The 26,065-nt window shown below is 42.9% G+C and overlaps 1 protein-coding gene across 1 annotated transcript in view; it reads left to right on the plus strand.

Annotated features, from left to right (window-relative positions):
* LOC308369247 (protein NLRC3-like) overlaps window positions 1–1,638 on the plus strand; it is a gene marked incomplete at both ends in the record, with an annotated part of 51,256 nt that extends 49,618 nt beyond the window's left edge. The window contains 3 exons of the mRNA XM_080843589.1: window positions 130–303; window positions 830–1,003; window positions 1,518–1,638. Of these exons, the coding sequence (XP_080699715.1) occupies window positions 130–303; window positions 830–1,003; window positions 1,518–1,638 (469 nt within the window). The remainder of the gene's footprint in view (window positions 1–129; window positions 304–829; window positions 1,004–1,517) is intronic.
* Window positions 1,639–26,065: the final 24,427 nt, after the last annotated feature.

The following is a 26,065-nucleotide window of genomic DNA, read 5'->3' on the forward strand; positions in this document are numbered from 1 at the left end:
CTGACTTAGTCAACTACTGATCCCCTCAATAATCTACAAAAATAATATTTTACTTTATATACTTTTAATATACTTCAAATGTCTTGTTGTGTTTGCCTTGACTGATTTGTGACTATATAATCACTGTAGACTCTCAGACTGCAGTATCACAGAGGAGGGCTATGCTAGTCTGGCTTCAGCCTTAAGGTTGAATCCCAATCATCTCAGAGAGCTGGATCTCAGAGGAAATGATCCAGGGGAATCAGGAGTCAAACTGCTTTTAGACCTAAAGGAGGACCCGAAATGTAAACTGAAAAATCTCAGGTAAATGTATATCAAGACCAATAATATTACAAAGAGTTTTCAAATGAATAAAAAGTCATAATGAGACTGTTATTTCAAGTATATACAAGTTCTATTACTATAACAAGTCTTCATTGCAATTTTCTCTTTATAAAACAGCCATAACAGCCAATAGTCTCTTTATATAATAGCCACACCTCATATATTAAGCTGTTGATTTAGGGGCATCACTAATACCCATAGATGAACATTATATTGAAAGTGACAGGATGAGCTCAGCTCTCGTAGTGAAAACTGAGCCGTAAGATTTAAAGCTACTTCAGGAGGCCCAGCAGACTTATAAAATGAATAGACTATACTATTGGGTAGCAGTGCTTCCTTTCCCATGATAAAAACACATATGTGACTGACCAGTTTCCTTTGTATATTTCTGTAAAAGGCTGCCTTGGTAGAAGTTATAATGATTTTGTGTGTTTTTTTTATTTAAGCACTAGTGATGATGTTTTGTGTCAGACAACAGATACGTTTTTTGTCTCTATTTGTACAGGTTCCTGAAGGGGATTGCTGCTGATGAGGCCTGTGCTGCTGTGGCTTTAGCTGTGGGTTCAAACCCCTTACTCATGACTGAGCTGGATCTGAGTAAGCTCATGCCAGAAGCCTTGGGAGTGACTCAGCTGTGTGCTTTACTGGAGGATTCCCACTGCAGACTGCAGAAACTGAGGTTAGTGGATGCTGTCACATTCTTTTTAGTTAACATGCATAAGCTGCATTCTTTTTTTTTTGGATGATGGAACTCTATTTAAGTCTTTTGAGTGACTTAATGGTGCTTCCTATGTGCAATGAATACAGAGGTTTTCCTAATTGACAGTTGGCCAATATCTAGCTCTAACTATGTCCCAGAAGAAGCCTGTAAGCTCAGACATCATCACAGGGTTAGAGATCTCTGCTGAAGATGAGAACTACTTTATTCAATTACCAGAGGTATACACTCAGGAAAGCATGCCAGTAGACACAAGTAGTATTTCCACCAATGATGATCTTTCTAGATTTCTTTAGCTTAGGGAGGTGAACCTTTTTACAGTCAAAGCCATTCTGGAGTTGTTGATAGGCAGCAATATTCCAAAGACTTTAGAGCCGTGGGGAGTGGTCAACAGCCAAGGAAAAGGGCCACACACAGTTATAACCATATCTGGCTGGGTTGTCAACAGTCCTCTAAATGGGTGTTGCATGGATAGCTGTCCTAAAGTCATGGCAAACAGAGTTTCTGTTGCAAACCTGGAGGAGCTGCTGTTGCAGCAGTATGACCTTGAATTTAGTGAAAGCTCAGAAGACAAAATTGAGTATTTTCACATCTAAAGGGATAATATTAATTCAGCAGTAAACTTCTTAACACTGTCCTTTTCAATAATTTATTACACATTTGATTCATTTATTTGGAATGACCAATACCGATACAACACCACAGCATCCAAATATTAGTAAAGAGCCTTATTATGTTTCACACAACAATACAGACACTGTGCAAGTATTTGCAACCAAGTGAATCAGTAGATGAATAAAAAAAGGCATATCAGGGGTAGAGATGGCAGCTCCTTCTCCATATATGCAGGCTGCCTATGATTGCTGACACAGAGCAGTATTTGGCTATTTGCTTGGAGTTCTTCTTATTAACTCCAGCAATTTGCAAACCTCTAACACAGAGTCGATGTACATGTCCAAGGCTACCATTGATTAGTACAACTAGTTTTGTATGATAACCACCTACTGACAAAGCATGAATTAATGGCTGGTATTTTAAAAAATGTTCAGAGAAAGACAACCCACACAATTTTTCAGAGAAACAACAACCCACAGATCATCAACAACAACAATGTCAGGAGTATTTGGAGAGTCTCTAAGAATAGTTTCTAAGGAGTTATCGATTAAACGTGTGAACCAGTTCAGTTGTATTTTTTTGTGTGTTTGTATTGCGCTTTGTTCATATGTTTTGCGTAATTCAATCGCTGTAATGTCAACAATGCGATCGTGACGGGCATTGTATAGTCCTTTGAATGCGGGGCATCCGTTCAGTATGTGCGCTGTTGATTCAAATAGTTTGTCATTATACAACAAGCAGAATGGTTCATGGCGTTTTGGAAACCATGTAGACAGATTATATTGAGTGGGGAGTGCTTGCAGCCTAGCTTTGACGACAAGTTTTAGGATGCCTGCATCGATGGCTGGATTATGTAGCGCTGAATGTGACACTGCCGGGTCCGCGCACTGTAGGCATGCAAGCTTACCCTGGAGGCGCAGGTTAACCCAGTAATAGCGCTGTTGTGTGTGTAAATGTTGTAGGATTTCATACCTGCATGTCCGGCTGTTCAGCTTTTTGCTGGATTCATCATGGTGGAGAGTCGCATCAGCATGGACATGTAAGTCCATAATGAGCTCCTCACTGACGCTTACCTGTTCTTGGCTTGTTGTGTTTATCCAATTTAGCTGAATGTTATTGCTGTTGCACAGGTCGTTCAAATCAGGCCAGTCTGATCGCACTCCAAATCTTGTGGCCCTGGTGTCCAGCTACCCGCTAGGTTTCTTTCTGAAGCCCAGGAAACTTGGTTCCCCATGAAGGGCAAGGGGGATCTTACGTTTGTTCAGGTCCAGTAGCAATGAACCCCGGGCCATCGTTCGGACTGTCAGGTCGTCGTTATTTATCATATGCAATAGGTGGCTTATCCTGGTGGCTGTATAGATCCATTCAATGTTAGGGACCCCAAGGCCCCCATCTGATTTTTTCATGAAGATAATGCTTCTTGTTGTTTGTGTGTTGAGATTTTGCCATTTCCTCACCAGCTGCACTGTTTTATTGTTCAGTTCCTTCAAAGTTTTTTTGGCAATGTGCACATTGGCAAACAGGTGTTGGATTTTGGAGAGGGCTATGTCCCGAACTGCCTGAAGTTTCATACAGGTCAGCAGGGGGCATTGATCTATCAGGTCCAATCTGGCAGAATATTCATTGCAGATATCTCTCACCTGTTCCTGCCATTCACCTTTCACATTAAACGTATGTCCAAGATAGCTGTAAGCTTCGTGCCTGGCATGGATTCGAATCTCACTGCCAGCTATGGTGAATGAGGGAGGGTGGTCATGCTTGGCCCTATACCACCTGTTGCCATTGCAGCGCCGTTTGTAGAAAACTGCGCATTTGCTGTGCTTAACCTCAAGTTCAGACCATTGCAGGAAGCGGTCGGTGTATGACAACATGTTTGTAATTACGTCCTCTCTTCTTGATACGAGGAGTACGTCATCGGCAAAGACCTGAACAGGGTTCGGAGATGTACTGCCGGGCAGGGCAAGGTGGCAGTACATCTCCGAACTCTGTTCAGGCCTTTGCCGATGACGTCGCACGCAAACACATACACACATACACACACACACACACACACACACACACACACACACACACACACACACACACACACACACACACACACACACACACACACACACACACACACACACAAACAGAAACACACACACACACACACACTCAGAAACGCAAACTCTCAAACTGACACTCATATATACAAACTTACAGACACACGCACACATTTTATATATACATATTATTGTATTCCTTTTCATATTTTTGTCTAAAATGGAAAGCAATGTTTTCCTTTTCCCTCTACAGCCTGTCAAACTGCAGTATTACAGAAGAGGGCTTCAGTTCTCTTGCATCAGCACTGAGATCAAACCCCTCACATATGAGAGAGCTGTGGCTGATTGGGAGTAAAGCAGGAGACTCAGGAGTGAAAAATCTTTCTTCTCTTCTGGAAGATCCCAACTGTAAACTGGAGTCACTAAGGTGAGTATCACAAGACCAAATACTGAGTTGATATCAGTGAATTTGACATTGACAGTGACTTATCATGCTCTTCACATGTAAAGGGACACTAATAATCCACCAGAAAACACTTCTTATCACTCGGTTTTTCTATCTTTATTACACATACACACACACTCACACAAACACACACACACACACACGCAAAGCCTCAGCTATGGCCTGCTCAGTCTCAGCCCCAGTCTCAGCCTCAGTTTACTCAACTGGAGTCTAGTCCTAGTCCTGAACATGAAAGGATCTGCAAAAGAAAAAGGACATTGAAATCTCTTTATTTAAGTTTCATAATAATTACCTTTTCTATCTACAGCCTGTCAGACTGCAGTATTACAGAAGAGGGCTTCTGTTCTCTCGCATTAGCACTGAGATCAAACCCTTCACACCTGAGATTGCTGGGGCTGAATGGGAGTAAAGCAGGAGACTCAGGAGTGAAGCATCTTTCTTCTCTTCTAGAAGATCCCAACTGTAAACTGGAGTCACTAAGGTGAGTATCAAAAGACCAAATACTGAGTTGATATCAGTGGATTTGTGATTGACAGTGACTTATCATGCTCTTCACAAGTAAAGGGCCACTATTAATCCACCAGAAAACACTTCTTATTACTCGGATTTTCCATCTTTATTCCACACACACACACACACACACACTCGCACACACTCGCACACACACACACACACACACACACACACACACACACACACACACACACACACACACACACACACACACACACACACACACCACACACACACACACACACACACACACACACACGCACACACACACACAGCCTCAGCTATGGCCGTCTCAGCCTCAGCCTCAGCCTCAGCCTCAGTCTACTCAACTGTAGTCTAGTCCTAGTCCTGAACATGAAAGTATCTGCAAAACTGAAGATAAAAAAGACACTGAAATCTCTGCAATTATATTTTATATTATTTTCCTTTTCTCTCTACAGCCTGTCAAAATGCAGTATTACAGAAGAGGGCTTCAGTTCTCTTGCAGCAGCATTGAGATCAAACCCCTTACACATTAGAGAGCTCTGGCTGGATGGGAGTAAAGCAGGAGACTCAGGAGTGAAGCATCTTTCTTCTCTTCAGGAGGATCCCAACTGTAAACTGGAGACACTAAAGTGAGTATCACAAGACCAATACTGAGTTGATGGCAGTGAATTTGACATTGACAGTGACTTATCATGCTCTTCACATATAAAGGGTCACTATTAATCCACAAAACACTTCTTATCACTCTGATTTTCCATTTTTACCCACACACACAAACACACACACACAGCCTCAGCTACAGCCTGCTCTGTCTCAGTCTCAGTCTCAGTCTCAGTCTCAGTCTCACTGTCTGTCTCTGTCTCTGTCTCTGTCTCTGTCTCTGTCTCTGTCTCTGTCTCTGTCTCTGTCTCTGTCTCTGTCTCTGTCTCTGTCTCAGCTTCAGTTTCAAGTTCAAGTTAAAGTTTATTTATATAGCACATTTCATATGATATACATAGACACAATGTGCTTTGTGCAGAGAAAACATTCAATTATCTTAAATAAACACACAAACAAACACACTTAAAAAAAATATATATATATATGTATATACATGAAATAAAATAAACAATAAGATAAAAACAATAAAAGAAGTGTTAAAAACAAAAAAAAAGACCTTTAGTCATGAATAGGCTGTAGAAAATAAAGAAGTTTTTATTTCCTTTTTGAAAGAGAGCACTGAGTGAGATTACCTTAACTTCAAAGGTAGGCTATTCCAGAGGGTTGGGGCACAGTAGCTAAAGGCACCGTTTGCAGCATTGGTGTTAATTCTTGGGGTCTTAATAGACGTTTATTGGAGGATCTTAGGCAACGCGATGGATCATAAAAAGAAATCAGATCGGAAATATAGGGTGGGGCAAGACCATTTAGTAATTTATACACAAGGAGTATTTTAAACTCAATTCAGTCTCAGCTACAGCCTGCTCAGCCTCAATCTACTCAACTGGAGTCTATTCTTAGTCCTGAACATGAGAGCATCTGCAAAACTAATGATAAAAAGGACTTTGAAGGTCTTTACGGTTTTCCGGTTTTGACGACTGTCATGGCAGCTGCTTGTTAGTGAAGCAGCGACCAACCTAAACCCTTTTCCACTTCCTCCCTTAATTTACTATTTCAAAAGTGTGAAGGGCAGAGCTGGAAGAGAGAGAGCGAAGCCTACCGACACAAAGAACAGTGCAAAGTCGAACTTCTTTCTCCCTAAAGAAGTTAACGCTAACACAGCTAGTCCACACCCTGCAGAGAGTGAGGATAATAATGTGAGTGTAGCAATATTGTCTGAGCTAAAATCATTTAGAAGGGAAAACAATGAAAAGATGACGACAATGACATCTGTAATAAATTCCCTTGAACAATCAGTCGAGAAAATGGGAGAACGTTTAACTCATGCGGAGGACCGGATTAATAAAGTTGAGGAAGGATCTCTATGCCATGCCTGCCTGCTAGGCTACTTGCTGCGAAGAGTGGGGCAACTCGAGGAAAGATGTGAAGAGTTGGAAAATTTCACAAGGAGGAACAGACACGGTCTGGGGTAACCAACGCCATTCACTCCACCAACTTCAACACCCAGTCCACTGCCGCTTTCCCACAACTCCCTGCCCACCAGCTTCTAGCTAACCAGCTTCTAGCCACCGCCAGCATACTAAACCGATTATTCTCATCTGCTGTTACGTTCCATCTCCTCCTCGGTCTATCACTCCCGCGTCCCCAGGCCACTACTCCACCAACTTCTCACCCACTCACCTACACTGCTGCTGACCTTCACCTCCTCAACCACAACCACCGTCTCCCAGCTGCTGCTGCCTCTGCAGCTAGCTCAGCTGGGATCCTTCCCTGGCCCCGCTACATCCACCGGGGCTCTGGTCTCTCTCACAACCAAACTCCAAAGATGGCTCACCTATCCCCTCACTCTGGACTAGTCTTCGCCCCCCCGTCGCCTCCACCATCCGCACTGCCAACCTCAGCAACTTCCGCCCCCCCACCCCTGCGCCCCCATCCATCTCCCTTGCACTGCTGAACTGCCGCTCCCTCTCCAACAAATCACCCATTATATTTTAACTGCTACTCGACAACAACATCGACCTGCTTTTCCTCTGTGAAACATGGCAACAGCCCCTGGACTTCTACGCTCTCAACCAAGCCACTCCATCCAACTACAGTTACACTGCCAAACCCCGCCTCTCCGGGCGTGGGGGAGGTCTTCCTGTCATACACAAAAAATCTACATCCATCACTGAACTGAAACTCAACCTTCCATCCATCTCATCATTTGAATACATCGCTCTCTCCCTCCCCAACTCTATCACCGCCATTCTAATCTATCGTCCCCCAAAGCCCCACCCCTCTTTTCTCACTAAAATGTCTGAACTCCTCACTATTGCATCCTCTCTCTCTTCCCGCCTCCTACTCACTGGTGACTTCAACATCCACATTGACTGCCCTAACGCCCCACTGATGTCTGACTTCCGCTCTCTCCTGGACTGCTTCCACCTCACCCAATACATCGACTTCCCCACCCATACCAAAGGCCACACTCTGGACTTAGTTTGTTCCTCCCTCCTACCCATATCCAACCCCCACCCCCTCCCCTTCTCACTCTCTGATCATCTCTGCATCCTTTTCTCGGCCCCCCTACCCTCACCCCACAACCCCAAAAAACGCACCATTACCTACCGCAACATCAAGTCAGTCAACCCCCTCACGCTCTCCCAGCTCATATCCTCTGCTTTCCCCCCTGACTCCGCCCCCTCTTCCCCCGATGACTATGCTGCCATGCTCAACACCACCCTCTCCGACTCTCTCGATTCTCTTGCCCCCTGGAAAACTTCCTCTGTCTCATACACCAACCCTGCCCCCTGGTACACCCCTGAACTCCGCACCATGAAGCAGACGGGCCGCCAACTTGAACGACTCCTCAAAAAAACCCGCCTCACCGTCCACGCAGAAGCCTACAAACAACACATCTCCTCCTACCGTGATGTTCTCCAAGCCGCCAAATCTGCCCACCTCTCCACCCTCATCAACAGCTCTCACCGGAACCCCCGCACCCTGTTCGCCACCGTCAACAAGCTGCTCCAGCCACTGGACACCACTCAACCCTCCTCCCCTGACCTCTGCAACGCTTTCCTCCTTGCCTTCAATGACAAAATCTCCAAAATCAACAGCTCCCTGACCGCCGTCGCCATCAACTCTATCACCCCCACCCCTGACCCCCCCTCTCTCCCTGACCACCCACCCACCCTCCCCTCCCCTCACCGCCTTTTCCCCTGTTGACTCCTCTCACATCTTAGACATCATCACTGCCTCTAAAACCACCACCTGCTCTCTTGACCCCCTCCCAACGACCCTTACCAAGGCTTGCCTCCCTGCTCTCATCCCCCATCTCACCACCCTCTTCAATCAGTCTCTATCCCTTGGCCAAGTTCCTTCCATCTACAAACTGGCCTCCATCACCCCCATCCTCAAAAAACCCACCCTCGAAACCGCCAACCTCTCCAATTACCGCCCCATCTCCAACCTGCCGTTCCTCTCCAAATCACTTGAACGCATCGTCGCCGCCCAACTCCACACCCACCTCCAGTCAAACAACCTCTACGAACCCCTCCAATCTGGTTTCCGTCCACTTCACAGTACTGAAACAGCCCTGGTCACAGTAATTAACGATCTCCTCACCTCTGCAGACTCCGGTGCCCTCAACATCCTGTTACTACTAGACCTCAGCGCAGCCTTTGACACTATAAACCATTCCATCCTCCTACAAAGGCTGCGCCAACTGGGTGTTGAGGGCTCTGCACTTGACTGGCTCACATCATACCTCACAAACAGGCAATAGTTCATCTCCCTCTCCGGTCACTCATCCACCCTCTCCCCAGTTACGCAGGGGGTCCCCCAGGGCTCAGTCCTCGGCTTCATCTGCTACCTCTTCCCCCTTGGTCACATCCTCCGCCAACTCACCCTGGACTTCCACTGCTAAGCCGACGACACCCAGATATACGTCACCACCAAATCCACCCAAAATCCTCCCCTCACCCACATCGAAACCTGCATCTCGACAATTAAAACTTGGCTAACTCACAACCTCCTTAAACTGAGCAGTGACAAAACAGACCTCCTCCTCATTGGCATCAAATCCACTCTCAATAAAACTGGTCCCATTTCACTCACCATTCACACCTCAACCATCACCCCCTCCACCCTGGTACGCTGTCTCGGTGTCATCATGGACCCCACCCTCACCTTCACTCCCCATGTCAGCCACATCGTCAAGACCTCATATTTCCACCTCCGCCGCATCGCCAAAATCAGACACTGCCTCCCCCCCCCCGCTGCTGAATCCCTCATCCATGCCTTCATCTCCTCTCGCCTCGACTACTGCAACTCCCTCCTCACTAGCATCTCCTCCCATTCCCTCCATAGACTCCAAATGGTCCAAAACTCTGCTGCCCGCCTCCTCATCCACACCCGGTCCCGTGAACACATCACTCCCGTTCTCCACTCTCTCCACTGGCTCCCCATCAAGCAGCGCATCAACTTCAAAAGACTCCTCCTCACCTTCAAAGCTCTTCACCACCTAGCCCCCCCCTACCTGTCTGACCTCCTCCTCCCCCACCGCCCCTCCCGAGCCACGTTCCTCCTCCACTCTCACCCTGACTACACCAACATCCCGACTAAAAACTTTTGGCGACAGAGCATTCTCACGCACAGCACCCCGACTCTGGAATTCCCTCCCCCAATCTGTTTGCCACTCTCCCTCACTCACAACATTCAAGTCCCGCCTCAAAACATACCTCTTCACACAAGCCTATGATCTTCCCTACCCCTAGCCACCTATACCCCACTGTCTACACTTCTACCCCCTGTTACATCGCCATCATCTCTCAATAACTCTTTTTTTCTGCCTGTGCTGTGCATGCTTGTGCTGTCCCCCCTGTCTGTAAGTACCCCCCCCCCCCCCCCCCCCCCTTTTTTGTCTGTAAATTGTAAATGTGTCCTGCTTGTACTGTCCCCCCTGTCTGTAATACCCCCCCCCCCCCCCCCCCCCTCTATGACTTTGTAATTTGCGACTTTGGGTCTCTGAAAAGCGCATTATAAAATAAAGGTATTATTATTATTATTATTATTATTATTATTATTATTAACAATCTCCGAATTTATGGGGTCTAAGAAGATTCAGAAATGGGAGATATGGTTAAATGGACTGAATCGTTTTTTGAGGGAGCTACTGGGTCTACCCTCAGACTTCTCCCTTCAGATAGAGAGAGCTCATAGGTCTCTCCAACAGAAACCTACAGTGGAGGAAGCCCCTCCGAGATCGCTTATAGTGAGATTCGTCAACCACCAACACAAGCAGCAGGTGCTAGCCAAGGCATTGAACACAAAAAATCTGCTGTACAACGTAAAAAAGATCTATATGGACCATGATTACTCACCAACTGTACAAAGGAGAAGACGCGAATATGCTGACATCAAAAAGCAACTGAAAGAAAAAACATTAAGTTCCAGACCCCTTATCTAGTGAAGCTAAAGGTCCATCTGAAAGAGGGTGTTAAAACGTACAACTCCGCTTGGCAGGCAGCAGAGGATTTGGTGTCGCCGGGAATTCAGACGTCCGTTTCGGAAGGCGAAAGACTGGACAAGGAATGAACCAAACTCGTTGGAAGATAGCATACGGCCCGCGCAGAGGGAAGATATTGGGCCTCATTTATAAAAAGTTGGGTAGAAACCATCCTACATTTTGACTAAGACATTTTCTGAAATGTGCGTAAGTGAGATCCACAGAAAACGGACGTACACACAAAAAAACACGTGTACGCCAATCCTTCGGTTATAAATCACAAATGGTCGTGGAATTGTGCGCAACTGAATCTCCGCCCTCACAACGCCCCTGTTTAATCTACTTAGCATATTATCAATGCACAAAAAGAGTGCATCCTCAATGCGCAAACTCTCCTTGACAATGGCAAGCAAGAAAGAAACATGTAAACAGAAGAATTATAGTGAGGCTGGCATCGACGTTCTGCTGATGGAAGAGCAGATGCGGGCCAAAACTTTGTTAGAAAGCCTGTCAGGTGGCGTAATGGCAAAAGCAAAGTATGTGACATGTAGTAGACACGTCTCCGAAGCACCAGCGGCCGCATGTGGCACGAGCAACACCAGAAGCCGCATCTGCGTCAGCAGAACTATGGCTTTAGTGCGCTCCACTACCGACCGGTGCTGTATTTAAGTGGGCTTCCTAGGCTCTTCCTAGGCTCTTCCTAGCTTCCTAGGCTCTTCCTAGGCTCTTCCTAGGTTCCTCTAACAACGCCAATGCAGCAATATCTCCTACTGAAAACTAATCCACTATTAGACTTTTTATAGGCTATAGTTTGAGCGAAATGTTTTACACTTGTGAAATTAAAAGGGAATACCTATAAGACGTGAATCCCATTCATGTGTGAATTATTCTAATTGTTTAATTGATTTTATTGAGCGAAACATTAATTTGGCCTTTCACCATTAGCCCAAATGGTGACGGTGATGCTGACGATGATGATGATGAAACTCCGTGTCGGCTGTCGGCGCTCTGAGAGTTCTGAATTCCTGCAGTACTCCAGTATTGCCACAAGGAAATGTACTTACACAAACTGAAACCAGATGTAGAGATACGTCCATTTCTACGTCCAAGACGGTTTTTATAAAAATGTACTTAGACGTGGATTTGATCGCACGCACAGTGTAAGATCAGTTCTGTGCTTAAGTTCGTTTTATAAATGAGGCCCATTGACTCACAGTCTCATTCAAGACATGGAGGCCCTTCAGAAAGACGATTGAGAGGAGGTGAGACAGTAAGCACTATATTGAACATTTAAAAAAAATCCCAGAACAAACTATGGTGCCTTTGTTTTGAGAATACTATGTTAACTAAGTTAGATATTTTGCTCTCGGTGGATATATTACTAACAAAATTATGAGGAAAAGAGAATTTATTTTTTATTTTTTATTCTGAGGAAAGTAAGGAAGAATGGAGAGGGGGAGGGGGGGTTATCAGGCAGAAGACGCTTTTCTTTTATTGCCAACGATATAGACGAGCCGCCTGTGTTTTTGACATAGGCTTTCCCTCAGAGCTTACGGGCTCTCTCAAGGTCATAGTTCAGACTTTTCAATTGGAAGCCTCATGTTTGATGCTGAGATGTTTTACGTTTATTGTTCTTTCTCTTTTCTATCACTTTTTATGTTTTATGTTTATTGTTCGTTTTCTTGTTAACACTTTTTCTTGTTAAAGTGGAGGAATAGCTAAAAGTTTTGAGATTTATAAGTAAGAAAACAAACTTGAATGGAAGAAATCTTAATACAGTATAAAGGTATAAAAACACTTCACTTAATGTAAATGGCGTCCTCCAATCAAAAGGGGAAAGATTCTTTCTAAATTAAAAATGGAAAAAACACATATTGCCTTCCTACAGGAAACACATTTGAGTGACACAGAACACACAAAACTAGGTAGACTGGGGTTTAAACATGTTTTCTCATCATCACATGTATCTGGCAAAAGGAGAGGGGTGGCCTTCTTAATTCGAAGTACAGTGTTAAGGTCTAGGGTTGCCGAAACAATAAGGGAGGCAGAGGCAAGCGAATTGCGTTCAAAACGGCTGTATTTATCTATGAACTGAATTGACTAGTTTTTCAAAAAGTACAGCGGAACAATCACTGTATGGTTCAAAACAGCTCCGTCAGGGTGTAGTTCAAAAAGCCTCCCGACCAGTCATGGAAGCAGCTCTTTTAAAGGCCTGCGTGCCGGTGTAGCTCCTCACCTCAGCCAATCAAGAACGGCTCCGCCCACCTGCACACCTGAATCCAAGCGATGGGGAGCAGACGATCAGAATTAAAACAGAAAAGGCCCAGTGGCCGTCGCATACAGTTAACTATGAGCATATACTGTAAAAAAAGGACAGGGAAGGAAGATATGTGCTAATCAAAGGGAAGTTGGATGGCTCCCTTATCACCCTGCTAAATGTGTATGCGCCCCCGAACAGTGACTGGAGCTTTTATAGGCAGATATTTGACGTCATGACATCAGAGGCTAAAGGAGTTTTGATATGTGGTGGAGACTTGAATGTAAGACTTAATTATAAATTAGATTCATCAGGAGCAAGAACTGGGAAAACTAAAACGAATAAGAAAATGAACACTGTGATGCGAGAGGTAGAAATCATTGATGTGTGGAGGGATTTACATCCAACAGTCCGAGACTACACCCACTTTTCCCATCCTCACTCTGTGTATACAAGAATTGATTACTTCATGATTTACAATAAAGATAGACATAGAATTACTCACTGTGAGATAGGTAATATTGATATCTCAGACCATAGCCCCGTGTATCTTACTATTGACTTAAACAGATATGCTAAGCGTACATTTTGGAAATTGAATTCCAGTATACTGAAAAGTGCCTTGGTTAAGGAAGAGCTAGGAGAGGAAATTCAAACATATTTTGATTTGAATGATACAGGGGATGTTGGCCCACCTATGTTGTGGGACGCATTCAAGGCATTAATGAGAGGCACTATTATAGCACGTACAGCAATTATAGCACGTACAGCACGTCTCAAAAGGTCAAGACAGGAAAGGTTGGATTCACTGCAGTCAAAATTAAAGGAGCTACAAACATTACATTAGAAGAACATTACATTTAATACGACACATCACAGAAAATAACACAGAGGCAGCCCTGATTAGCCTAGATGCCCAAAAAGCATTTGATACAGTCAGCTGTAAATTCCTAAATAGAGTCTTATATGCATTTGGATTTCATTAAAACTTCATCAGAATTATTTAAACCTTATATAAAAACCCAACAGCTAGAATAAAAGTGAGTGGAGACCTCACTGACTCTTTTTCCCTCAAGCGAGGATGCAGGCAGGGAGGCGCCGTTTCCCCCCTCCTATTTGCCATCTTTATTGAACCCCTAAGTCAATGGATCTGCCAAAATCCTAATATTAAAGGAATTTCAAGTCTTGCAGAGGAACAAAAGCTGGCATTGTTTGCCGATGACATTTTGGTCTACCTAGAACAACCCACACAATCTCTACCTAATTTGGTGCACTGTATGGAGGAATATGGCCAGATGTCTGGCTATAGGCTTAACAAATCCAAAACACAGATCATCACCTTCAACTATGAGCCCACTAGGGATATTGCTCAAGGATACCAACTAAAATGGGATGCAGACTCAATAAAATACTTGGGTGTGTACATACCAAAAGACCTAAAAACCTTGTCTAACATCAACTTTGGGCCCCTGAACTCCAAAATAAAGACAGATATAAGAAAATGGCAAGTCATTCCATTCCTCATTTTATGTTCAAGAGTTAATCGGTCCAAATTAATATCTTGCCAAGGTTGCTTTACCTTTTTCAAATATTACCTGTGGAGGTGACAACTCAGCAATTTGCAGAATGGGACAAGTTCATATCCAGGTTCATATGGAATGGCAAAAAGCCTAGGATTAAATATAAAACTTTTCAGCTTAAAAAGGAATATGGAGGAATGGGGCTTCCATGCCTGTTAGAATATTACTATGCAGCTCAACTAAGGCCTCTCATATGTTGGTGTAATCCTGGATACTCTGCCAGGTGGAAGGAGCTTGAAATGGCAATATCAAGGATCCCTCTTCAGGCAATTATTTCAGATGGTGCACTAACCAAACATCTGTTGGACAAAGCAAATCCATACATTGGTCTATCTCTTAAAATTTGGAAGCAAACACAGAAATTGGGCATCATACAAAAACTGCAAAACTATTAAAATGGTGCTACTTTGATAGTGATTTCCCCCTTTAATTTAAGTGATGATAGATTCAATACATGGGCAAAAAAGGGATTCAGTGCGTACTGTACACTGATACGTCACTCAAGAACTTCCAGAGTTTGAGGGTAATAGGGAGGAATATGATCTTGAACAGCAAGATTTTTACAGATTCCTACAAATGCGACACTGCTTTGACACACTGAAGAAAGACATAGATATGTCAAATTTAGAGAGTGGAATGATGAAAATCTTCATATCTGCATACAATTCTGAATGCAACTATAAAATCATATCCAAGATATACAACTGTTTCTCACATAGAAAATCACAAGTCGATTGTCATTGCATATCAATGAAAAATGGGATAGTGAGACAAATAATGTTGTCGGCCAAGACGATTGGTATGGTATTTGCCAAACACAATGGAAAACCACTAGTTCTCTGAGCTGGAGGGAATTCTGTTGGAAGAATCTGGTTAGTTTCTTCATAACCCCTCTACAAAAGTGCCATTACACTACTGATTCAGACTGCTGGAGAAAATGTCAAACAGATAAAGCGAATCACTATCACATCTTCTGGTACTGCCCAGTGTTAATCCCATACTGGAAAAGTGTACATCAGATTTCTCAGGAGGTTTTCCGAAATAATATTACCTTCAGATTTGACACTTTATACTTGGGTAACTTTCCACAAGAGATAAATGCCAAAGACAGGAAGCTCATGTCCATCTTATTAGCTGCATGTAAAAAAGGCCATAACACGTAAATGCCTGAAACAACAGGCTCCCCTGATTTATGATTGGATTGAAATAGTTTATGAAATATACAAAATGGAGAGACTGACATTATCTCAAACTTCGCCAAGAAGATGTTACTAGGATATGGTTTGAGTGGAATATATATATAGCTTTCAGAAGAGCAGACTTGATTTGATGTATACTGTATCTTTTTAATTCAAGAATGCACATTCCTCCCGGTTCTATGTAGTTTTTACTTACGGTACCAGACAGAACCTTCAAAGGCGGTCAATGTTATCAAGAGTCAGTCAAGTGTTTTCTTTCTTTGGGTGAAAGAAACTTGTGTATTTGCTTACCATGCTGAGAATGTACAATTGCCAAAAAGATGCGAGGTATCTTGCAATGTGAAAATTCAATTTTGTAATGCTCTGGATACCAATAAAAAAAAGGACTATGAAATCTCTTCATTTAAGTTTCATTTTAATTTATTTTTCTCTCTACAGCCTGTCAGACTGCAGTATTACAGAAGAGGGCTTCAGTTCTCTCGCATCAGCACTGAGATCAAACCCTTCACACATGAGAGAGCTGTGGCTGAATGGGAGTAAAGCAGGAGACTCAGGAGGGAAGCATCTTTCCTCTCTTCTGGATGATCCCAACTGTAAACTGGAGAAACTAGGGTGAGTATCACAAGACCAAATACTGAGTTGATATCACTAAATTTGAGATTGACGGTGACTTATCATGCTCTTCACAAGTAAAGGGCCACTATTTATCCACCAGAAAACACTTCTTATCACTCTGGTTTTCCATATTTATTACACACACACACACACACACACACACACACACGCACAGCCTCAGCTATGGCCTGCTCAGTCTCAGCCTCAGTCTACTCAACTGGAGTCTAGTCCTAGTCCTGAACATGAAAGCATCTTCAATAAAAATAAAGAACATTGAAATCTCTTTATTTAAGTTTCATAATAATTTCCTTTTCTATCTACAGCCTGTCAGAATGCAGTATTACAGAAAAGGGCTTCAGTTCTCTCGCATCAGCACTGAGATCAAACCCTTCACACCTGAGAGTGCTGGGGCTGAATGGGAGTAAAGCAGGAGACTCAGGAGTGAAGCATCTTTCTTCTCTTCTAGAAGATCCCGACTGTAAACTGGAGTCACTAAGGTGAGTATCACAAGACCAAATACTGAGTTGATATCAGTAAAATTGAGATTGACAGTGACTTATCATGCTCTTCACAAGTAAAGGGCAACTAGTAATCCACCAGAAAACACTTCTTATCACTCTGATTTTCCATCTTTATTAAACACACACACACACACACACACACACACACACACAAACATATACACACAAACACACACACACACGCACAGCCTCAGCTATGGCCTGCTCAGTCTCAGCCTCAGTCTCAGCCTCAGCCTCAGCCTCCTTAACTGGAGTCTAGTCCTAGTCCTGAACATGAAAGAATATGCAATAAAATAAAATAAAAGGACATTGAAATCTCTTTATTTAAGTTTCATAATAATTTCTTTTTCTATCTACAGCTTGTCAGACTGCAGTATTACAGAAAAGGGCTTCAGTTCTCTCGCATCAGCACTGAGATCAAACCCCTCACACATGAGAGAGCTGTGGCTGAATGGGAGTAAAGCAGGAGACTCAGGAGTGAAGCATCTCTCTTCTCTTATGGATGATCCCAACTGTAAACTGGAGAAACTAGGGTGAGTATCACAAGACCAAATACTGAGTTGCTATCAGTGAATTTGAGATTGACAGTGACTTATCATGCTATTCACAAGTAAAGGGCCACTATTAATCCACCAAAAAACACTTCTTATCACTCTGATTTTCCATCTTTATTACACACACACACACACACACACACACACGCACAGCCTAAGCTATGGCCTGCTCAGTCTCAGCCTCAGTCTCAGCCTCAGCCTCCGTCTACTTAACTGGAGTCTAGTCCTAGTCCTGAACATGAAAGAATATGCAAAAAAATAAAATAAAAGGACATTGAAATCTCTTTATTTAAGTTTCATAATAATTTCTTTTTCTATCTACAGCCTGTCAGACTGCAGTATTACAGAAAAGGGCTTCAGTTCTCTCGCATCAGCACTGAGATCAAACCCTTCACACATGAGAGAGCTGTGGCTGAATGGGAATGAAGCAGGAGACTCAGGAGCGAAGCATCTCTCTTCTCTTCTAGAAGATCCCAACTGTAAACTGGAGTCACTAAGGTGAGTATCACAAGACCAAATACTGAGTTGATATCAGTAAAATTGAGATTGACAGTGACTTATCATGCTCTTCACAAGTAAAGGGCCACTATTAATCCACCAGAAAACACTTCTTATCACTCTGATTTTTCATCTTTATTACACACACACACACACACACACACACACACACACACACACATACTCATACTCAGCTATGGCCTGCTCAGTCTCATCCTCAGTCTCAGCCTTAGCCTCAGTCTACTCAACCAGAGTCTAGTCCTAGTCCTGAAAATGAAAGCATCTGCAAATCTAAAGATAAAAATGACACTGAAATCTCTGCAATTATTTTTTATATTATTTTCCTTTTCTCTCTACAGCCTGTCAAAATGCAGTATCACAGAAGAGGGCTTCAGTTCTCTTGCATTAGCACTGAGATCAAACCCCTCACACATGAGAGCGCTATGGCTGAATGGGAATGAACCAGGACACTCAGGAGTGAACCATCTCTCTTGTCTTCTGAAGGATCCCATCTGTAAACTGGAGAAACTAGAGTGAGTATCACAAGACCAAATACTGCGTTGAAATTAGTGAATTTGACTGACAGTGACTTATCGTGCTCTTCACATGTAAAGGGTCACTATTAATTCACATAATACACAGTTTTGGTTGTAACCCACAGTTTGTCTTTTCCGGTGTTAAACACTGTGGGCTTGATTTACTAACAGGATTGCGCCCATTTCAGGTGTATAATAGCGGGTGTAAACATAAAACAGTATTTACAAAGGAGGCACATTTGAGTAGAGGCGCATATTAAGGCTTTGTGGGTGTGTGCCACAACAAGAGGGGAAGGTATAAGGAACGTGGGCGAGTGCCGCAAATTTATGGGAGGAGAGAAGTTAAGTGCGCCTAATGATGTATTGCGTGGTATTGATTAAATCTGCCTGCCGAGCGCACGTCTCTAATTTGCAGGATAATTCTCCGCCTCATAAAAGCACGTCTTAACCAGGAAGCGCATTTCCATTGAGTCTAAAAAACGTTGATATGGAAGCAGTTAAAAGAGCAAGGCGAAGACATAGACAGAGACAGCGCACAGAAATCATTTTTTCAACTCGTATAACACTTTTTCAGTTAAGCGAACCACAAATCATTAGACGGTACAGGTTAACCAGCCACGCAATACTTCAATTACTGAAATATTCACCCAGGTACTCGACGCATTACTACAGCGCACTGGTCAATACAATTTCCCCACTGCCATAGCTGAAATTAGAGACATCTAACAGGACTTTTTTTTTAAATTGCAAACTTTCCGAACGTAATTGGAGCCATTGATTGCACCCACATCCAAACAGTCCCACCTTCAATCCACAAACAAATTTACTGAAACAGAAAGCACACATATTCAATGAATGTCCAGGTCATATGTGATGCCAACATGACCATTACTAATGTGATAGCCAAATACCCTGGATCTGTCCGTGACAGTTTTATCTACCGGAATAGTGCCATCTATCCAAGATTGAGCAACGGGGATTTTGGAGAGGCCTGGCTACTTGGTAAATGTATTTGTTTCAGTGGGGATATATTGTAGTGAACCCATGTCCATTGTAGAAATTATTAATCTCGCCATGTACACAACTATATTGTTATAATAGACAGTTTATGCATTAATGCCACCAATAGCATAATCTTTATAATCATGTTCTTTTAAACATCTTGCTGTAGGTGATGGCGGGCAGAACAACAATATAACAGCGTGCACATTGAATCAGGTTCAGTGATTGAGCGAACGTGAACCAATATATCTATCTCCTCTTCGCTGGACCTGCATTTTTTCTTCCTCGAATCTCCATGGTGGCAATAACTTGCAGGCCATTTCTCCCGTTATTTAACGGTGCACTTAATAATGATTGCCCAGCGCGGATCTGGTTTGATAAATACCACGGAAAATGCGGAAAAACACTTTGGCAAAGACGCATATTAAACATCTGCAAAAATAAAGATAAGAAAGACACTGAAATTATTTTTATATTCTTTTCCTTTTCTCTCTACAGCCTGTCAAAATGCAGTATTACAGAAGAGGGCTTAATTTCTCTTGCATCAGCACTGAGATCAAACCCCTTACACATGAGAGAGCTGTGGCTGGTTGGGAGTAAAGCAGGAGACTCAGGAGTGAAGCATCTTTCTTCTCTTCTGGAGCATCCCAACTGTAAACTGGAGACACTAGAGTGAGTATCACAAGACCAATACTGAGTTGATGGCAGTGAATTTGACAGTGACAGTGACTTATCATGCTCTTCACATATAAAGGGTCACTATTAATCCACAACACACTTATCACTCTGATTTTCCATTTTTACCACACACACACACACACACACACACACACACACACACACACACACACACACACACATACATACACACACACACACACACATACACACACACACAGCCTTAGCTGCAGCCTGCTCTGTCTCAGCCTCAGCCTCAGCCTCAGCCTCAGCCTCTATCTCTATCTCTATCTCTGTCTCTGTCTCTGTCTCTGTCTCTGTCTCTGTCTCAGCTACAGCCTGCTCAGCCTCAGTCTACTCAACTGGAGTCTAGTCCTAGTCCTGAACATGAAAGCATCTGCAAAACTAATGATAAAAAGGACATTGAAGGTCTTAACGGTTTTCCGGTTTCGACGACTGTCATGGCAGCTGCTTGTCAGTGAAGCAGCGACCAACTTAAACCCTTTTCCACATCCTCCCTTAATTTACTTATTCAAAGGTAGTGTGAAATTGCTTATAAAGTCAAGATGAGTCACCGAGCAGAGCTGGAAGAGAGAGAGCGAAGCCTACCGACACAAAGAGTAGTGCAAAGTCAAACTCCTTTCTCCCTAAAGAAGTTAACGCTAACACAGCTAGTCCACACCCTGCAGAGAGTGAGGGTGATAACGTGAGTGTAGCAATATTGTCTGAGCTAAAATCATTTAGAAGGGAAAACAATGAAAAGATGACGACAATGACATCTGTAACAACCTCCCTTGAACAATCAGTCGAGAAAATGGGGGAACGTTTAACTCATGCGGAGGACCGGATTAATAAAGTTGAGGAAGGATCTGCATGCCATGCCTGCCTGCTAGGCTACTTGGTGCGAAGAGACCGGCAACTCAAGGAAAGATTTGAAGAGTTGGAAAATTTCACAAGGAGGAACAATCTCTGAATTTATGGGGTCTTAGAAGATTCGGAAATGGGAGATATGGTTAAATGGACTGAATCTTTCTTGAGGGACCTACTGGATCTCCCCTCAGACTTCTCCCTTCAGAAAGACAGAGCTCATAGGTCTCTCCAACAGAAACCTACAGTGGAGGAAGCCCCTCCGAGATCGTTTATAGTGAGATTCGTCAACCACCAACACAAGCAGCAGGTGCTAGCCAAGGCATTGAACACAAAAAAAATTGCGGTAACAGAAAAAAGATCTACATGGACCATGATTACTCACCAACTGAACAAAGGAGAAGACACAAATATGCTGACATCAAAAAGCAACTGAAAGAAAAAAACATTAAGTTCCAGACCCCTTATCCAGCGAAGCTAAAGGTCCAGCTGAAAGAGGGTGTTAAAACGTACAACTCCGCTTGGCAGGCAGCAGAGGATTTGGTGTCGCTGGGAATTCAGACGTCCATTTTGGAAGGCAAAAGACTGGACAAGGAACTGAACCAAACTCGTTGGAAGATATCATACGGCCCGCCAAAGGGGAAAATATTGACTCACAGTCTCATTCAAGACATGGAGGCCCTTCAGAAAGACGATTGAGAGGAGGTGAGACAGTTAGCACTTTATTGAACATTTAAAAAACCCAGAACAAACTATGGTGCCTTTTGTTTTGAGAATACTATGTTAACTAAGTTAGATATCTTGCTCTTGGTGGATATATCACTAACAAAATTATGAGGAAAAGAGAATTTATTTTTAATTTTTTATTCTGAGGAAAGTAAGGAGGAATGGAGAGGGTGAGGGGGGGTTATCAGGCAGAAGACGCTTTTCTTTTATTGCCAACAATACAGGCGAGGGCCCTGTGTTTTTGACATAGGCTTTCCCTCAGAGCTTACGGGCTCTCTCAAGGTCATAGTTCATAACTTTCAATTGGAAGCCTCAAGTTTGATGCTGAGATGTTTTACGTTTATTGTTCTTTCTCTTTTCTATCACTTTTCATGTTTTATCTTTGTTGTTCTATTTCTTGTTTATCACTTTTCTAAACGTTTTGAGATTTATAAGTAAAAAACAAACTTGAATGGGAGAAATCTTAATACATAATATGGAAGGTATAAAAATCACTTCACTTAATGTAAATGGCATCCTCAATCCAATCAAAAGGGGAAAGATTCTTTCTAAATTAAAAATGGAAAAAAACACATATTGCTAGTGTACAGTGTACAGGAAACACATTTGAGTGACACAGAACACACGAAACTAGGTAGAAAGGAGAGGGGTGGCCTTCTTAATTCGAAGTACAGTGTTAAGGCCTAGGGTTGCCGAAACAATAAGGGAGGCAGAGGCAAGCGAATTGCGTTCAAAACGGTGGTATTTATTAATGAACTGAATTGACTAGTTCTTCAAAAAGGACGGCAGAAAGATCACTGTATGGTTCAATAACAGCTCCGTCAGGGTGTAGTTCAAAAAGCCTCCCGACCAGTCATGGAAGCAGCTCTTTTAAAGGCCTGCGCGCCGGTGTAGCTCCTCAGCCGATCAAGAACGGCCCCGCCCACCTGCACACCTGAATCCAAGCGCTGGGGAGCAGACGATCAGAAATAAAACAGAAAAGGCCCAGTGGCCGTCACATACAGTTAACTATGAGCATATACTGTAAAAAAAGGACAGGGAAGGAAGATATGTGCTAATCAAAGGGAAGTTGGATGGCTCCCTTATCACCCTGCTAAATGTGTATGCGCCCCCGAACAGTGACAGGAGCTTTTATAGGCAGATATTTGACGTCATGACATCAGAGGCTAAAGGAGTTTTGATATGTGGTGGAGACTTGAATGTAAGACTTAATGATAAATTAGATTCATCAGGAGCAAGTACTGGGCAAACTAAAATGAATAAGAAAATTAACACTGATGTGAGGGGTAGAAATCATTGATGTGTGGAAGGATTTACATCCAACAGTCCGAGACTACACCCACTTTTCCCATCCTCAGAGCTTAAAAAGGAATATGGAGGAATGGTGCTTCCATGCCTGTTAGAATATTACTATGCAGCTCAACTAAGGAATCTCTTATGTTGGTTTAATCCTGGATACTCTGCCAGGTGGAAGGACCTTGAAATGGCAATGTCAAGGACCCCTCTTCAGGCAATTATTTCAGATGGTTCACTAACCAAACATCTGTTGGACAAGGCAAATCCATACATTGGTCTATCTCTTAAAATTTGGAAGCAAACACAGAAATTGTGCATCATACAAAAAACTGCAAAACTATTAAAATGGTGCACCTTTTGATAGTGATTTCCCCCCTAATTTACGTGATGATAGATTCAATACATGGGCAAAAAAGGGAGTCACTGCTTACTGTACACTGATACGAAATGGGTCACTGAAGAACTTCAAGAGTTTGAGGGAGGAATATGATCTTGAACAGCAAGATTTTTACAGATTCCTACAAATGCGGCACTGCGAGATAAATGCGGGACTGAGAGATAAATGCCATAGACAGGAAGCTCATGTCCATCTTATTAGCTGCATGTAAGAAGGCCATAACACGTAAATGGCTAAAACAACAGGCTCCCCTGATTTATGATTGGATTGATATAGTTTATGAAATATACAAAATGGAGAGACTGACATATTATCTCAAACTTCGCCAAGAAGATTTTACTAGGATATGGTTTGAGTGGAATATATATATAGCTTCCAGACAAGCAAACTTAATTTGATGTTTACTGTATCTTTTTTATTCAAGAATGCACATTCCTCCCGGTTCTATGTAGTTTTTACTTACGGTACCAGACAGACCCTTCAAAGGCGGTCAATGCACAAGTTATCAAGAGTCAGTCAAGTGTCTTCTTTCTTTGGGTGTATTTTTGTTTTCCTTTGGAATTTGAAACCCTTGATAAATGTGACATGCAATAACCTGGGGGTTAACCTGATATATATTTTTTTTTATTGTACTTATGTAATGTCATTCTCTTTTTTAGTATTTATATAAATGTCCCTGACTTGTGTATTTGCTTACCATGCTGAATGTACAATTGCCAAAAAGATACAAGGTATCTTGCAATGTGAAAATTCAATTTTGTAATAATCTGGATACCAATAAAAAAATGTAATTAAAAAAAGGACATTGAAATCTCTTTATTTAAGTTTCATTATAATTTCCTTTTCTCTCAACAGCTTGTCAGACTGCAGCATTACAGAAGAGGGCTTCAGTTCTCTCGCATCAGCACTGAGATCAAACCCTTCACACATGAGATGGTTGTGGCTGAATGGGAGTAAAGCAGGAGACTCAGGAGGGAAGCATCTTTCTTCTCTTCTGGATGATCCCAACTGTAAACTGGAGAAACTAGGGTGAGTATCACAAGACCAAATACTGAGTTGTTATCAGTGAATTTGAGAGTGACAGTGACTTATCATGCTCTTCACATGTAAAGGACCACTATTAATCCACTAGTAAACATTTCTTATCACTCTGATTTTCCATATTTATTACAATCACACACACACACACACACACACACACACACACACACACACACAAACATACACACACACACAAACACACACACACACACACACACACACGCACACACACACACACACACGCACACGCACACGCACACGCACACGCACGCACACACACACGCGAGCGCGCGCACGCACAGCCTCAGCTATGGTCTGATCAGTCTCAGTCTCAGCATCAGCCTCAGCCTCAGTCAACTCAACTGGAGTCTAGTCCTAGTCCTGAACATGAAAGCATCTGCACACAAAAAAAATGGACATTGAAATCTCTTTATTTAAGTTTCATAATAATTTCTTTTTCTATCTACAGCCTGTCAGACTGCAGTATTACAGAAGAGGGCTTCAGTTCTCTCGCATCAGCACTGAGATCAAACCCTTCACACATGAGAGTGTTGGGGCTGAATGGGAGTAAAGCAGGAGACTCAGGAGTGAAGAATCTTTCTTCTCTTCTAGAAGATCCCAACTGTAAACTGGAGTCACTAAGGTGAGTATCACAAGACCAAATACTGTGTTGTAGTGATGCGCGGGTTACCCAATTACCCGCGGGCACCAACGGGCACCCGCGGGCCGAGTGGGTTGGGTAGCAGTTTTCTCTTAGTATCGCGGGTTCGGGTGGGGCGGGTCAAAATAGTCAAAACCCGCAACCCGGAACTTTTGGAATACATAGATGAAATCGCAATTTTGCGTTAGCCTACAGAACTTATCAATTGCATACATCCCACTGTCACAAAGTTATTGCACTCAAAGCTCCCACTCCTGCTAGTCGTCTGAGTTAGGCTACATAACCTGGGTGTCCACCTCAAATTGTATTCTATACTTTATATTTTGTAAAATTATGTTACCTTTTAGAATGGTATAGTTTAAGATACAGCTCCGGTTAGTTTATCCCAACACGCCATCCGTAGTTTTTGTTTGCACCGCCAAAACTTCTAGGAGAACTCCAATAATGGCTGACTTAATAAGAGAGAAGATTAAAAAAGGCGATGCAAAGGTTGTACGGAAAGCCGACCAAAAGAGCAAGGTGTGGGAAACATTTAGACAAGTCGTGCTGTCCGATGACACTATTGCAGACTACGTCATGTGTCTTCAATGTGAGGCGCTGTACAAATATGATGGGCATAAAACAGGTACATCAAATCTGTTACGGCATTCATGCCGTGGGACTGCTGCGCAGGCAAACAAGTCTCCCACAGCGCTAAGAGTCTAGTTAATCAGATTGTCATATATCTGGGCTACCGTGCCTTTGATTGTTTTGCCAGTTAGTGCGTGTGCATTGCCTGCGCTATGTGTCTGTTTGTGGGAACATCATAGATAGACATAGGCTATGTCTTCCACGCATTTGTTAACAGTTCTTCAATAAATAATTGCGTAAAGCTGTCGTT

This window comes from Sprattus sprattus (genome assembly GCF_963457725.1).
Source record: "Sprattus sprattus genome assembly, chromosome: 8".
NCBI lineage: Eukaryota > Metazoa > Chordata > Actinopteri > Clupeiformes > Clupeidae > Sprattus > Sprattus sprattus.